Source organism: Ictidomys tridecemlineatus, chromosome 8, assembly GCF_052094955.1.
Source record: "Ictidomys tridecemlineatus isolate mIctTri1 chromosome 8, mIctTri1.hap1, whole genome shotgun sequence".
Taxonomy (NCBI): Eukaryota; Metazoa; Chordata; class Mammalia; order Rodentia; family Sciuridae; genus Ictidomys; species Ictidomys tridecemlineatus.
The window spans coordinates 20,836,679-20,852,392 of record NC_135484.1 but is presented as its reverse complement, the minus strand read 5'-3'; the positions used below and the strand labels follow the sequence as shown (position 1 = coordinate 20,852,392).

At 36.3% G+C, this 15,714-nt stretch overlaps 1 protein-coding gene across 12 annotated transcripts in view; it reads left to right on the top strand.

The window, feature by feature from the left end:
• Positions 1-15,714, top strand: part of Utrn (utrophin) — a 508,932-nt gene that overhangs the window by 435,433 nt on the left and 57,785 nt on the right. For 11 of the 12 annotated variants that reach the window (XM_078018961.1, XM_078018962.1, XM_078018964.1 and 8 more), the window contains 2 exons: positions 8,747-8,948; positions 15,404-15,489. In XM_078018961.1, the coding sequence (XP_077875087.1) occupies positions 8,747-8,948; positions 15,404-15,489 (288 nt within the window). Of the gene's footprint in view, positions 1-7,202; positions 7,352-8,746; positions 8,949-15,403; positions 15,490-15,714 lie in introns of those variants that run through there. The other variant, XR_013424804.1, reaches the window with a different exon arrangement.

The following is a 15,714-nucleotide window of genomic DNA, read 5'->3' as shown; positions in this document are numbered from 1 at the left end:
CAACATATTTTTCCTGTGGAGGGTTTGTTCATAGTATTCTGTGATAGATATTTTGCCAAAAGGTTATTTCCCCCCAACACGACATAAAATTAAATAGAAATGTAAGTACTTATGATAGAGCATATAGATTTAAGCCATTTGTGGTTGTAGTTTTAATGGTTGAGTTTATTCAAGAACATTTAGGCCTTGTCAGTTGCTACAGAAAATGATGTTTGCCTATACTTTTAAGATAATTTGAAAAGTTTCATGTGCTCTTGCTTTGCTGTCTTTTATTAATAGTTGTTACATGAATAGTTGGTTCAGTGAAACTGTAAAACATTACTATTAGAAAAATGATGTTGGGGTTGAAAATTTTACTCTTTAAAAATTAATAGTAATTAACCATTCAAGCTGCCTACATGAGAGTTAATAGAGAGGTTCAAGCACTCAAGAAAACAGCAGCACTAAGCTTTAAGAAAAAAATAGTTCTGTGTGGAAGAGAAGTCGAATGGGCTGAGAAACACCTGCAGATAAGGCAGGAAAGGGAAGATTGAGGTGACATTGATTCTTGAATGACCCACAGAGTCCCAGAGATAATGAGCAGGCTCTGGTGGTTACAGCCAGTGTCACCAAATGACCAGTGCAAAAAAGTGGGAGCCAAGATGCTCCAGTAGGGCCCTGTATGTCAAGTGAGAAGAGAATCGAAGTAGATTATGAACACACAGAAAGGACGTTCAGTCCACTCAGCGAGTCTGCAGTGACAGCAGTTTTGAAAAAGGGTCAGCTGCGTGTCCACTACCCAGCTGACAGGTCTAGAAGGGCTTCTCAGGCCTGATGAGCTATGAAATGAGGACAGATGATTCAGCCACAACCTCCGCAGACAGAAGCCCACTTTGTATCATTATGAACATGGGTCCCAGTTTTTTGGTAATACTTCTGGGTGGATAAGCATGTCGACGTGTTTGGTGTTTGTTTCTGTTGATTCTTGTGACCCTGAAGAAAAGCTCCCTCTTTCAGCTCATTTTTAAGCCTGAAAGGAACAGAGACTGAAGAGACTGCTCCAACTTCTACACTAAAGGTCATTTTGTAGTGCACAGGGGAGTGCTGGGTAGTGTGGGGACAGCCTAGCCTGTCTCTACGTCCATCTCCTGCACAACCACCGAGTCTTCTTTGCCATTGCCTTTGGCCTCCTCTGGGCTCCAGTCGGGGCCTGTTTATGATTAATCGGCTCCTTCCTCTCCCACCCTCTCTGTTTACTCAATATGTTCTGACCACTCCTCGGCAATGGTCTGTAACCCTTTATTCCTCCCAAATTCTGTTAAAAATTTACCTCTTTCGGCAACATTTACAAGCAAATCCCACCTGCCTCTGATTTCCCTAGTGCTTTATGATTGCCTGTAATGACAGTTTCTCACCTGAGCAACATATGCCTGCCTTATGTGACAGAGTCGTGGTCCAAGGGTTCAGAACTGCCGTTGGTCAGGGTCAGCTCTCATGCTGTGCAGATCCACCCCCAGTGTAATGCCTTAATAAGGGAGCAGCACTCTGTGGCTGTTCTGCCATTAGTCACTCAGGTTTAGGACTCCAAGATCGTATAAATGGAACAACGAGGAGACTAGCTTCTCAGGCCTAAAGAACTCAAACTCAAAGTGGGAATGTTGCCTGTAGGCTCAGTGCCCCTGTAAGCAGATGTCTATTGCCCTTAGAGGGGAATGGCCTGTCTCTATGTCCATCTCCTATACTTTGCTCCCCTGTGGACCCTCACCATTTCTTATGTTGCTTCCTGAAATGGTAGACTTGGTATCTGTTCCTCCTGAAATGCTCTTGTCCTAGCACTTCGAGCCTGTATTCGTCCCATGGCTACTGTGTTCTCTTCCTTTGGATCTCAGTTTGGCTGCCATCTGTATTTTAACTTGGCTCTCTGAAGCTTCTCCCTCTGAAGCAGCTTACTCCTGCCGTGACATCTCATGGAATCTCTTCTTTCCTTACATGATACTTGTCATGGGTTTGACTCAGGCATGAAGGCGAAGGGCCGTAATTGTTAATATTATATCTAGGTACTTATTATCTGTCTCTCCAAATGAACCAAGCTTTGACGAGAGGGATGAGTCCATGTTCTTCTCTACTTAGGGCTTCATGTAATTTCTGGTGCAGAGTGCAGGTCACTCAGGACATATTAAGTGAATGATTTGAGTTTGAAGGTTATGTAGGACTGCACCAGAGATGTGTACAAGATTTATAGTAGCATTTTTAATAGTAAAATTTGTTTAATCTTGACATATTCATAAATGTGATATAACAGAGCAGCAAAAATCAATGAACTAGCAATTCACATCAACATAGTGAATGTTGGATCTATAAAGTGGGATGAAAAAAAATCAAATGGCAGAAGAAATGTGTACAGTTCAGTTTTATTTGTATATCGTTCAAAACCATGAAGAACTAAATGTTGTACAGTTCAGTGACACATATAAACTTTAAAGAACTAAAAGTGAAATATAAAGGTTAAAGGTAACCCTGTCGTTTTAAGGGGACATAATTAGGGAGGATTTATGAGAAGCTTCGATGATGTTGGTAATTTTCTATTTCTTTAGCTGTGACATGGTTTAATTGGTACTTCTGTGAGTTTTCTTCAAACCACACATGTACTATGTGTGTGTGTGTATAAAGAATATATATTGTATTGTGATGTAAGGGCTTTTTAGGAACAAAAGATAGAGGAGAAGCAAAGGGAAGTGCTGAGGAGGGAACCTGTTCCTTTTATTATGAAGCTCCTTTTCCTTGAGAAATATACACAGGATTTAGGTGTGTGGCTAGTAACCAGGAATAAAAAGGGAGGGAGTTCTGTGCATAAGAAAGCAGAAGGTTTACGGATCATAAATCATCAAGCAATGGGGTCCGAATGGAGTAGCTTAACCATTTGCCCAGTATCCAGAAATTTCCTTTAATTCGGTGTCGGTCCGTTCAGAGGTCATTTCTTTCCTGAAATGTTTATTGATTCTTTAGCGTTTTGTTCCTCTAGTTCCGATAGTGTCATAGTTAATGTTCGGATACTTTTTTGTACAACCATCTCCTGTTCTGTGTGAATTTGGAGATAGGGCCAAGAGGAGAAAGTATGCATTAGATGATATTTAAAACAGATGGAAGGGCAGAAAGAACAGAGGATGAGTAGATGATTTGCGAGAATGCTGATCAAGGCTGAGCTGGCTGGTGTTAGTGGGAGGGAAGAAAGAAATCTCAAGATTTGAATCACATGGGATACCATATCCCATTTTTCTGAGTATACAGGTTGCAGAATCACATTGGTCATGCAATCACATATATACACACAGTAATAATAATGTTTCATTCTACTATCCTTCCTATCTCCCCAGCCCCTCGCCTCCCCTCCCATCACTTGTCTCTACCTGATCTAAGGTAGTGCTGTTCTTTTTTTCTCCTCGTATCTTCATACATTATTTTGTATAACAGTGAGGTCTCCTTCCACCATCCATGCAATTCCCTTTCTCCCTCCTTTTCCCTCCCACCCCTCTTCCTTATGTAGAAGTAATCTTCTTCCCATGCTTTTCCTCTCTTCCCCATTTTGAGTCACCCCCCCCATAGCAAAGAAGATATTTGGCATTTGTTTTTTGGGGGATTGCCTAACTTCACTTAGCATAATCTGCTCTAATGCCATCCATTTCCCTGAAAATTTGCCATGATCTTATTATTTTTTAGTGCTGAGTAATATTCCATTGTGTATGTATGCCACATTTTTTTTTATCCATTCATCTATTGAAGGGCATCTAGGTTGGCTCCACAGTCTAGCTATTGTGAATTGTGCTGCTATAAACATTGATGTGGCTGTGTCCCTGTAGTATGCTGTTTTTTAGGTCTTTGGGTATAGTCTGAGAAGAGGAATAGCTGGGTCAAATGGTGGTTCCATTCCCAGCTTTCCAAGGAATCTCCATACTGCTTTCCAAATTGGCTGTACCAATTTGTAGTCCCACCAGCAGTGTATGAGTGTGCCTTTAAAAAAAGAAAAAAGAAAAGAATTAACACCTGGGCACTGCTTTTGCAGGTTTTTTTTTTTTTTTACAATGACTTGGATGCAGATTACTGTCCTGGAAATAGGCAAAACACCCAGTTTGACCTTGTTTTTTACCAGTCTGCCATCATGTGACAACTGCAGATATTTCTCACCAGTGGGCTACTGAGCCCAGGCACACAGCTTGGTTTTAAACTGTTTTGAGCTCTTTGTTTCTACTGTAATGATTGCCATTTTCTGCCTCCAGACAGAATGCAGGTTCAAGAAATTAATTGATCTCATTTGGAAGAAAATAAAGCTCTAATGCTGCCATCCAGGTTAAAAAAAAAAAAGAAAGAAAGAAATTTGGGTAGTACTGTTGGTAAGCTGATGTTGCTTAACTCAATTCTAGTAACTTAATTTTCTGCAGATGAGAATTGTAAAAAGATTTGAATGCCTATAAATTCCTTATTTTCCCATCATTATGCCTGGGTAATGGCTTATTATTAGGTATTTAAATATAATAAAACTTGAAGCAAATTGAAAACAAAAAAAGGAAATCTCAAGATTTGCAGCCTAGATTTCAGTGTAGGAAGACAGGACCTTTATTTGGAACATAGCAAGGTAAAGATTCCTAAAAAAGAATGGTAAGCTCTAGTAGGAGACCCAGCAACAGGAACGTGGGTCTGGTGTTCAGGCGGGAGATAAGAAGAAAAGGGAATCTGGATAAAAGTCTTACTGAAGTCATGAAGTGACCGAGGGCAGGAGGCTTAGCACACTGAAGGCCAAGTGTGAAACCTTGAGCACCAGCTATATTTCTGTTTTGCTTGGGAAAAGGACATAGGAAAGTGCTAAGAAGGAACAGGCAAACCACTTCAGACCTAGAGAAAAGCCAGAGAAGCCCAAGGTCAGGTGTTTTCTGGCAGAACAGAATAAAGATGCATTTCTACTTGATCCCCTGTTCCCCATGTGTGGGATTAAAGAAAAAGTGTGAAAGTTGGTTAGAAAATGATTCTGCTGTTTGTTTCATTTACCGCATGACTGGGCTGTCATTTGTCTCCCTTTGAAAAGAGAAAATCATAATTTTCTGTGATTTAAATGTAGTCAGTTCTTTAAAGGCACCTAAATGTGACACTCTTCAGGAAGATGTATGCTTGGCTTAGGCACTGAGGCAAAGTGTCAGAGTAAATCACTGAAAATTGAAGACATGATGGTCTATGGGATGTGGCAAATTACTGTCACAGCTGCAGAGTGCATAACAAGGGAGAATTTTCTAAAGAAGTGAAGGACAGTTTGATCCAGGAAATGGTCTTTTTGAAATCTGGTCTGTTGTCACTTTATGCCATGTGGGGGTCCAATAGCAATGTCCTGTTGCTGGCATAATTAGTGTTGGAATTCTGAAAACTTAGGCCGCTTTGGCAGCATTTGAATGTATTTCTTTGTATCTGTGGGGAATTGCAGATCTGTAGCTACTGTCCTTTATTAAGTGTTTCCTTTGTGAGGCATCTTGGAGAATGAATTTTGCTACTGCTAGCCAGAGGTTTCTAATTGAAAACAATCTGAAGTGCCAAGAAATGAGGTAAAAATGATAATAAAAATTCCAGATGGTTCTTAGATTTGTTTTTCTGGCACCATCTCTAATTCATGTGAAGCTCATGCAGATTATTCTTATAATCATTTTACCAATGATGCATGTGAAGCCTAAAGGAAAGTATTGGCCTGTGGTCCCGACATGTATGTTTTATGTTAGAGTCTGTCTTTAAAAAAAAAAAGAAAGTTCTTCCCATTGTTTCAGAAATTGTTGTAATCTCTATAGTTTTAAAGTAATTCTTTTTCATTGCAGATATATTTAAAAAACACGTAATTCTATGGTGTCTAATCAGCTAACATTGACACATTCCATAAATGTCTTTAAAAATCCAAATTAATGGTTATTCAATAGTTAGAAATTGGTAAACACAAGGGAAGCTATTTGCTCATTTTGGTTAACTGTCAAAATATGCCATAGGTTTTGAGGAAACAGTTTTTGCATCAGGCGAAGAGAAAGTGGTTGGTAAAGGTTTTTTGAAAAGCTCAACTGATATTATGTTTTTTTAAGTCTCAAAAGTGAAATGTGGAGATAGTAGATAAATTTTAGAGAACAATAATTTCCACCAGAAGACTTTAAATTAATGTGGGTTCTGTAATGTCTTATGCCCGTATGTTTAGATTTGGAAGGGTCATTTTCTATAACTCAATAACATGCAATGAATAACTCAAAGTCAATTTTCAAAATGGAGATTTCATCTTTGTCTGAGCCCCTCCCCTTGACTTTTGTGGGCAGCATGTGACTGTCCTGGAGCTCTGCATGTCCCCTTCATGGTGACCACATGCACCCGTGTGTAAGTGACATGTGCATGCCATTCCTAACGACCTCCTAGACTTGCTTGAGTTCTTTTCTGTTCTCAAGCGATTCTACCCTCTGGAACTCTTTGCTTGCTTCCCATGGTTCTCTTGAATATTATCTGTTTTTCACAGCTCTTTTCAAATCTCACCTCATTGGGATTTTTCAGTTGTCTTCCTATGAAGCAACCCTTATCCCAGACCTGAAATCTGAAACTCTTTGAGCACCCACATGATGGCACAAGTGGAAAATTCCATGCCTGACTTTTTGTGATGTGTCACAATCAAAATGCTAGTGCACTTATATATTTTTAATTGATTTCATTATTATTTAAAATACACGACAACAGTCCTTATTACAATCCTTATTTCACATATAGAGCACAATTTTTCATAGCTCTGTATATAAAGTATGTTCACATCAATTATATAAAGTTACCTGCAGGCTATTTATTCAAAGTATATATGAACCAAGTAAATTTTGTATTTAGATTTGATATTTCTTTATGTATATGCAAATGTTATAATATTCAAAACAAAAGAAAATAAAATTCCAAAATAGTTTTGGTTCCCAGCATTTCTGAAAAGGGATACTCATCCTGCACTAGCTGTCTGAGAGGGTTATGTGTTCTTCTCTTAGGGTACTTTTGTCCTTTTCATAAAGTTATCAGGAAGGCTCTGGGTTTCAGGGGGCTCTGTGTGTACTCTAGATGCTCTCTAGCACTGGCCTTGCCCACTGTAGATGTTTTATACCTGAAGGGTAAGGATAAGAGCAAATAGATATGTGAAGAACAGTGTCCTCCTGAGAACCTCTGCAAATCTTCCTTGGCTACAGGTTGCCAAGGTGCCAGAGCCTCATGGGAAGTAAGCTAGATTGGAGCCAGGCTGTGACAGCCCATTGATCAGGCTTGATTCAGGAGGCATTGGAGAATGATCGTATTCCTACAGAACCCGTTTTTTACCTGAGCCTCACCAGTGAACTCCGTATGTTATTATATATGTGTTAAAGTATCTTTTTGACTTGAAAAATTGTGCTCTGTATGTGTAATGTGCAATGAATTGCATTCTGCCTAATATATAACAAATTTGAATAAATAAATAATTTAATAAAAAATAAAATAAAACAAAATACTCTTTTCAAGGACCCCATTAGTCTGGAAGTTATATAGAGTAGTTGAACAGTGGGTACCAACCTATAGTTAGATAAGAGCAAGAAGTTCTGGGATGCTGTTGCATAGCAGGGTGGTTATAGATAGCAATAATGTACTGTACAGTTTTGAAAAGCTAGAAGGATCTTGAATGTTTTACCATTAAGAAGTGATCCATATTTGAGGAAATAAGTACGTTCAACCTGACTTAAGCATCACAAAATGTATTCACATATCAAAATGTCATATTGTACCCCATGTATATTAATGTCTATAATTTTTGTTCTTAATGTCAGTTTAAAAGTCAACTTTTAAAAGTCCAAGAATGGAATTGCTATTTATTTCTTTAAAAATCAAAATTGACTTAACAGGATCAATTCTTTTTTATTAATTTTTTAATTTATATTTTTATATTTATATATTAATTTTATTTATATATGACAGCAGAATGCATTACAATTCTTAATTACACATATAGAGCACAATTTTTCATATCTCTGGTGGTATACAAAGTATATTCACACCAATTCGTGTCTTCATATATGTACTTTGGATAATGATGTCCATCACATTCCACCATCATTTCTAACACCATGCCCACTCCCTCCCCCACCCACTGCCCTATCTAGAGTTTGTTCTATTCCTCCCATGTGCCTCCTCCCTACCCCACTATGAATTAGCCTCCTTATATCAGAGAAAACATTCGGCATTTGTTTTTTTGGGATTGGCTAACTTCACTTAGCATTATCTTCTTTAACTCTACCCATTCACCTGCAAATGCCATGATTTCATTCTCTTTTATTGCTGAGTAATATTCCATTATGAATACAAACAACAATAAGTGTTGGCGAGAATATGGGAAACAGGTATACTCATACTGGTTAGACTACAAATTAGTGCAGGTAATACAGAAAGCAGTATAGAGATTCCTTGGAAAATTGGGAATGGAACCACCATTTGATCCAGCTATCCATCTCCTTGGTCTATACCCAAAGGACTTAAAAACAGCATACTATAGGGACACAGCGACATCAATGTTTATAGCAGCACAATTCACAATAGCTACACTGTGGAACCAACCTAGATGCCCTTTAATAGATGAATGGATAAAAAAATTGTGGATCAATTCTTAAATGGAAGAGTCTAGCTAAGTATTTGAGACTAGAAATGCTTTTGGATCAGTGTTGTCATGTGCAGTGACCAGACATAATCCTTTTTCTCACCTGATTAGTGGATCTCTTAGAGTTGAATACAACAAATGAAGTTTTCAAACAGCACAAGCTGAACCAAAATGATCAGCTCCTCAGCGTTCCAGATGTCATCAACTGTCTGACGACAACTTACGATGGACTTGAACAAATGCACAAGGACCTGGTCAACGTGCCACTCTGTGTGGATATGTGTCTCAACTGGTTGCTCAATGTGTATGACACGTGAGTTTCTATTTTTTCACTAAATTACAACCATTGGATTAAATATGTTGATAACAGCATCTAATATTTAAAGATATTTTTAAAAGCATGCATTTTTTTTTACAAAGTACTTTCATAGTATTCATCTCAGTGGAAATATTTATTTTAGATGTTGAAAATAAATATCTTTCCAAATCACTGAACTCTTAGCAAACAATAGATGAAAAGGAATATGCAACTACTATTTGGAGATTTTGCTTCAGTTTACAAAGACTGTCAAATCTGTAGTATTCTTTGTCAAAAAGCTAGAGAAATCAAAGGCAGCCAAATCTGATTTCCTTCTCCTCCTTCTTTAATGTCTTATATTATTTCTTTTTTAAAAAAGAAAAAATCTTGTATTATTGTTATGAGCTAAAATAATTTATGAGGTCATACTAATCTGTTCTTTAGTCTTAGTGTGACATCTTAAGAGCAATTTGAATGGCAATGAACTCGATTTAAATTGTCTTTTGATATTAGCTTATTTATTGCCGGGGTGGTTATGTGTATATATGGTGTTTTAAATAATGTATTCTACAGGACTCTTTCTATCTGTAATTTAATTTGGTGCTCACTGTTACATAAAGAGCACTCTCAACTTCCAGCATAACTCATCTGCCATTAATTTGGCCCTTGTGATTATGGCAATGAATTTGTGAGCTAATCAGTTCTAGAAAGACTTGCTGTGGGCTGACATTTCTGAAACACTAGGAATTATTCATTCTTCTGGTAGGGGGTTAAAATATGCAAAATGAAACAGGAAAATTAGGACTGTTGCCTGTCTTGGAATCTAAAAGTTATTGTCTCTTAACTAGCTGTAGGAAAATTTGTGTTCATCAGCTTTTGTTTAGAAAGAAGATAGATTATAGTTCATTACCCCACTTATTTAGCAGCTGATTGATTCTGTGTAAGAAATAAGTGATGGTGACAGAGGTTTATAAATGATTTATTTAAATTTTTATTTTTTATTAGAAAATTTTTTATCTTTTAGCATTCACAAATATTATAAAGTCTTTTTTAAAAAATAATAAAATATCCATTGTGTGCTTAAGGGCTCTTAAGAAACTCACTGACACCTGAGTCTCAGTTACCATAATGAATATGGGATTTACTACATCCCTGTCTGAGGTCTATGAATACTTTTCATTTTAATGCAAATTTTTATTCTCCTAGAGTAAAATATTCCCATATATTAGTAAAATATTCCCATTAACCATCCTTAATCTTAATTTTAATTAACCATCCTTAATTTGCTCATCAATTTTTTAAAAAAAAATCCTCAAGAGACTTTTATAGTAAATTCACTGAAATAGCTGGTCAATTAGGTGTTTTAACTGCACATGCTTATACTTAATTTTACATCCCAGGAACAATCCTAAATTCGCAAAATATTGAGGAACTTCATTTAGCCCTATGGGGTATGGTTGTAGTGTATGTCTTTCACATTCTAAGGAAGAACCGGAGAAGAAATTGAAATTCCCCTGCAGCATTATCTGTGTCTCTGACATGCTACATTAGTTTTCTTTTTTTTTTTTTCTCAGATAGAAAAAAGTTTGTTTTAGAGAAAACACAAAGGAGAAGAAAGAACCAAAAGGCAAAGCTGACCTAACCCCCAGGACTCATACATAGGAGTGGGCAGGGAGCGTGCTTCTGTAGCATTGAGGAACACACAGTCCATACAGCACCTGACCCCACTTTATTAGATTTCTAGGGCTTCCATAACTGAGTGGGATGGACTGGGCAGCTTAAATGGCAGAAGTTTATTTCCTCCCAGTTCTAGAGGCTAGATGTCTGAGGTCAAAGAGAGAGCAGGGTTTCCCCACCTCCTCCTAGACCTCTCTTTTTGGTTTGTCAATGTCTGTCCTCTCTGTGTCCACACTTGGTCTTTCTTCTGTGCTATCTGCTCATCTCCTCTTCCTATAAGGATACCAGTCACAGGAATTCAGGACCCACCCTAATGACCTCATTTTAAGTTACTTAATCATTCAAAGACCCTATCTCCAAGTACAGTCACCTGCTGAGATACTGGGAGTTTGGACTTAAGCATATGAATGTAGAGGAACACAGTTCAGTTCAACCCACACGTGTGCTATTTTCACTGGACAGCCCAAGGGAATAGTGCCACTTATCTGGGCAGGAACCAGCATGTGAAATGTTGTGATTCATATTCTAGGGAGCTAAATGTTAGCTTAATTCCACCTCCCACCATCAAATGTGGAGACATGGAAATACTATACTAAAGTGCTGCTTTTTATTTAGGATAGTGTCTTGAAATTTCTCATTTTTCATTTTCAACAGAAAAAAAATGTCTGCGGGACTTATTTCCCTTCCATGCCAAAGAAAGGTGGGGTCAGATGGTGTCCATTTAGTCTAGCTTTCTCTCTTGGAGAGGAGTACCATGAATTAATCTGAGGAAAAGAGCAGTTACTTTTTTGACGTTAATCTCATAAGTGCGGAATTAATTGCCCAAGTTTTTCAATTAACTTTGACTTACTTATTTACATACATAATAGTTATTAATTTTTTTCTAGTTATAGTTCTTTTAAAGAAATATGATGGAATCTATGATCCATTAGAAGTCCATGAACCATAGAAATGATACTTTCATTCATCGATTTTGATATTTGTTCATTGTAGTAGTCAGCTTCCCATCATTGTAACAGATACTTGAAATAACCAATTTATACAGAAAAAAAGGTTGATTGGGGCTTATAGTTTTAAAAGGCTTCAATATATAATCAGTTGGCCCCATTGCTTTGGGTAAGGCGTCAGATCATGCTGGTCATATATGGCAGAGCAAAATCACTCACCTCATGGCAAGGAAGACAGAGAGAGAGAAAGAGGAAGAGACCAGGTTCTACAATCCCCTTTAAAGCCATGTACTCAATGACCCAGAGATCTCCCAGTAGGCCCAGCTGAAAATTTCCACCACTTCACAATAGTACCCCACTGGGGACCAAGTCTCTAACACATTGGCCTTTGGGGGACATTCCAGATATAAACTATATCCATTGACCATATATTTTTGACTGGCTTTTTTTGTGATGTATCATGAAAGCAATAAAGGCATTTCAGTTTCAACTACCTCTTGAAATAATGAGTGGTATAAATATAGTTTAGATCATAGATTTCTCTTAAGAAGAAGGACTTTGAGGATCTTAGAGTCTGCCATCTTTATTTTACTGATTGAAAAACTGGTGGGAGACCATTTATCCACAGCCACTTGTTACAGATTTAATGATAACTATGGATCTAATATTCAGATATTTTTGGTAATCAATTGATTATTCTTACCATCTTATAATATGGGAAAAAATATAAATAATTTCAAGTAAACTGTCTCTTTCAAGTTTTAAAGTGTACCCAACTCCTCTTAATATTCTGAATTTTATGAGAAAACAAAATCCCATGTTCATCTGTTGTAGATGACAAGAATTCAGAGTTGGTTTTGGTTGCTATGTGATTTGGCAGCCACTTACCTTTGGCATCTCAGTTTCTCACATGAAAAATGGAGATAAAAATATCTGCTCAGCTTATCCCATAAAAGGTGACTGTGAAGGGCAAATGTACTAATATATGTAAAAAGGACTTTATCAGCCATAAAGATAAAATTGATTCCATTTATGAATTCAGTCTTACTCAGTCTTCATCTTCCCAGGTTAAAAAGTCTTAATTTAGCAATCTTCCTTCCAGATTTAATGGAAATCAAAAGCGTTTAAATCATGATTTAAAGCAATAGTCTGGAACACTTCGTTTAAATATTTTTTTCTTTACAGAGAATATTAGCCCCATTTGTTGTAGTGTCTTATCATTCCCCCCACCCCTTGCTGTTCCAGTATGGATATAATTTTAAAGATACTTAACTTTCCAGTTAAACTAAATCAGAAGTTACTTATAAAAAGCCATCAAGAGGAACCAAATACTTAAATTTGGGCTGTATGACTCATTCATACATTTTATTGGCTCCCTATTGTCTCTTAATTTGGATATCTTATTTGACCTCAAAACCATCTATCCGTGGCCCCATATAACCAGTATAACCTAATCAACCAGTTAATCCCAATGCTAGTTCCTTCCCCACCCTAACCATCTTGCATCTGGTGATCCCACCCCTGCCTCTTCCCCTTGCTCAGACTTTTCCTGCTGTACTCTACTTTTTTCTAATTGAGATAGTCCAGCTGTGTCCTACTGTCCCTGCCTGATTTTAGACTTACTTTCTGTATCTAAGGTCATGAGACTGATGACTAGTCAACCAAAGTGATGTTGTATTTGAGTCTTCACTTCCATTTGCAAAGGCTGGCCTCCTATTTTCTCTACTTATTTCTTGTCTTACCTTCCTCAATAGTGTGTGAGCCCATCATGGGTAGGAATCAGGACTTCCCTGTTTTTTTCTTGGTCCCTTCAGTACATAGAACATGCTGGGATCCGAGTAAGCCTTCTTAACCATTGATGGTGGAAGAATGAATGAATGATTGGCATTTTCAGTTGTCTTCCTGATGATGTTCCTTTCTCATCATGTCATGGAGGTCACATTAAAATGCATATCATTTTGATTATTTTTCCCTTAAGGGATTGCTTTGTCTTCAGCCACATTCATGTACTAGTCTGAGATCATTCTATAGCCTTTTTTACTTTCTGGGAGTCTATTGTCTGTGGTCAGAGAATAAAAACTTTCTGATTTTACAAAGGAAGAAAGCAGGCATTGTGTATTTCATGTGATAATTAGAGAACTCTTAAAAATGTTAAGTAGAAACACAATTTATAGCATGGCTCAGTTTAGAGATTAATTTGAAAGTGATATTTTTTAATTGTGAGAAGTTGGGATGAGTATTTTAATTTAGAAATTATGCTACAGGGCTATATTTTTTAAAAAACATTTAAGTACTTATTATTTCAAAGGTCAATTCTGAATGTTATATATATATATATATATATATATATATATATATATATATATATATAATTAGGATTCAATAAACTCATTGGACATGACAATGGAATTATAAACCCCTAGGCTTTTGAGAGACTACTTTAAAAATTCATTTCTCCAATTTCTAATCATGCTTTCTTTTATAATTTATTTTATGATATGTGTCATGGTTTACATATAGAAACTTATTTGGGTATGTACAATTTGAGAATGAAAAAAAATCAACTGAAATTATCAGTACAGATACCAACAAAGGTAGGCATGGTGGCACATACCTATAGTTATAGCTGCTCAAGAGGCTGAGGCTGGAGGATCATGAGTTTAAGGCCAGCCTGAGAAACTTAGTAAGACTCTGTTTCAAAAATAAATTTTTTTTTTAAATAAAAAGGGGTAGAGTTGTAGCTCAGTAGTTGGCTAGCATGCACAAGGCCCTGAGATTCCATTCCCTGTACCAAATAAATAAAAAACAAAAAAAGCAAAAAAAAAAAAATCAAGATTTAAATTTAATTTGGAAATATGATTACTGAAAATTACAAATATTTATGTTTTTAATATATTAAAAGTTAGTAAATCTTAAGTATTCATATGATTCTATAAACATTTATTTTCAGGTTTGAAGCATCTTACACTTGTACATTGAAAACATATCCTAAGAAAATCAACAATAAAAACCTGAAAATTGATCCCAAATCTGAAATAATAAATATAGCAAAAAAAACAAACAAACAAAAAAACCTTCTTTCCTGGCTGTGTATTATTCCATTGGAATGATTGTTACTTATTAGCTTTGGTGAATGTCTTAGCCATTCTTTGATAAATTTGGAAATAAAGACAACTCTCTGGTTTTAAAGATAATGTTTTTCTTCTAATCAACTTAGAAGTAAAAGTGAAATGGTTTCTTATTGGCATACTGTGAAATAATTTCTTAGCTTTGATTAGTAAATGCAATCTATTAATTATAATTGGATTGTTTCACAAACACAGATTCCACACCTATCTGTTTAAGATCATTGACTATTAAAATTGCAATAGTCATTTATAAAGATGGCACTGAAAGAACCAAAGTAAATGAAGACAGCAAGTTCAAAGTTCTCAGTATGTTGTTGATTTTCTAGTCAGATTTCTTAAATTTGTTTTTAGATATATCAGTAGCCCTTTCTTGCTATATTGTCACATGCATGTTATCTGTAGCTTTAGTGTTCTATTTTGATTCTTGTATTTATCATTACCAGATGTTAATCCAAAGCATTTATAAAAATGAAATCTTTTTAGCTTTATAATTATTGTTTTCATTTTGCTTTAATCTGTTCTTAGTTCATATGTTGTGTGAAAAGTTAAATCAAACACAGTTAAGATATGTCATGAACTTAGGTTACCGGTTGAATATTAATTGCTCATAGTGAAAAGTTGACTCTTTAGTAGTTTACTCTCAAGAAAATAGATATTCAAGAATAATTAACATACAGTTTTAAATGCATCTAACATATTGAGATTTTTATAATTTCAGGGGTCGGACTGGCAAAATTAGAGTGCAGAGTCTGAAGATTGGATTGATGTCTCTCTCCAAGGGTCTCTTAGAAGAAAAATACAGATGTATGTAAGACCTTTCATATGCCAACAGTGCTGTTAATAATAATGATTATAACAGTTTACTTAATTTACTATACTTGCTAGTAATAATAGTTCCATTTTTTAAACCCTTACCATTACATATGCCTGTTTGGACAACAGGTGACAGTGCAAAGAGATTTGGATTTGCATGCAGTGAAAGGCTGATGGTAGAACCCCAAGGTGGAGGAGTCTTGATGGAATGAGGGC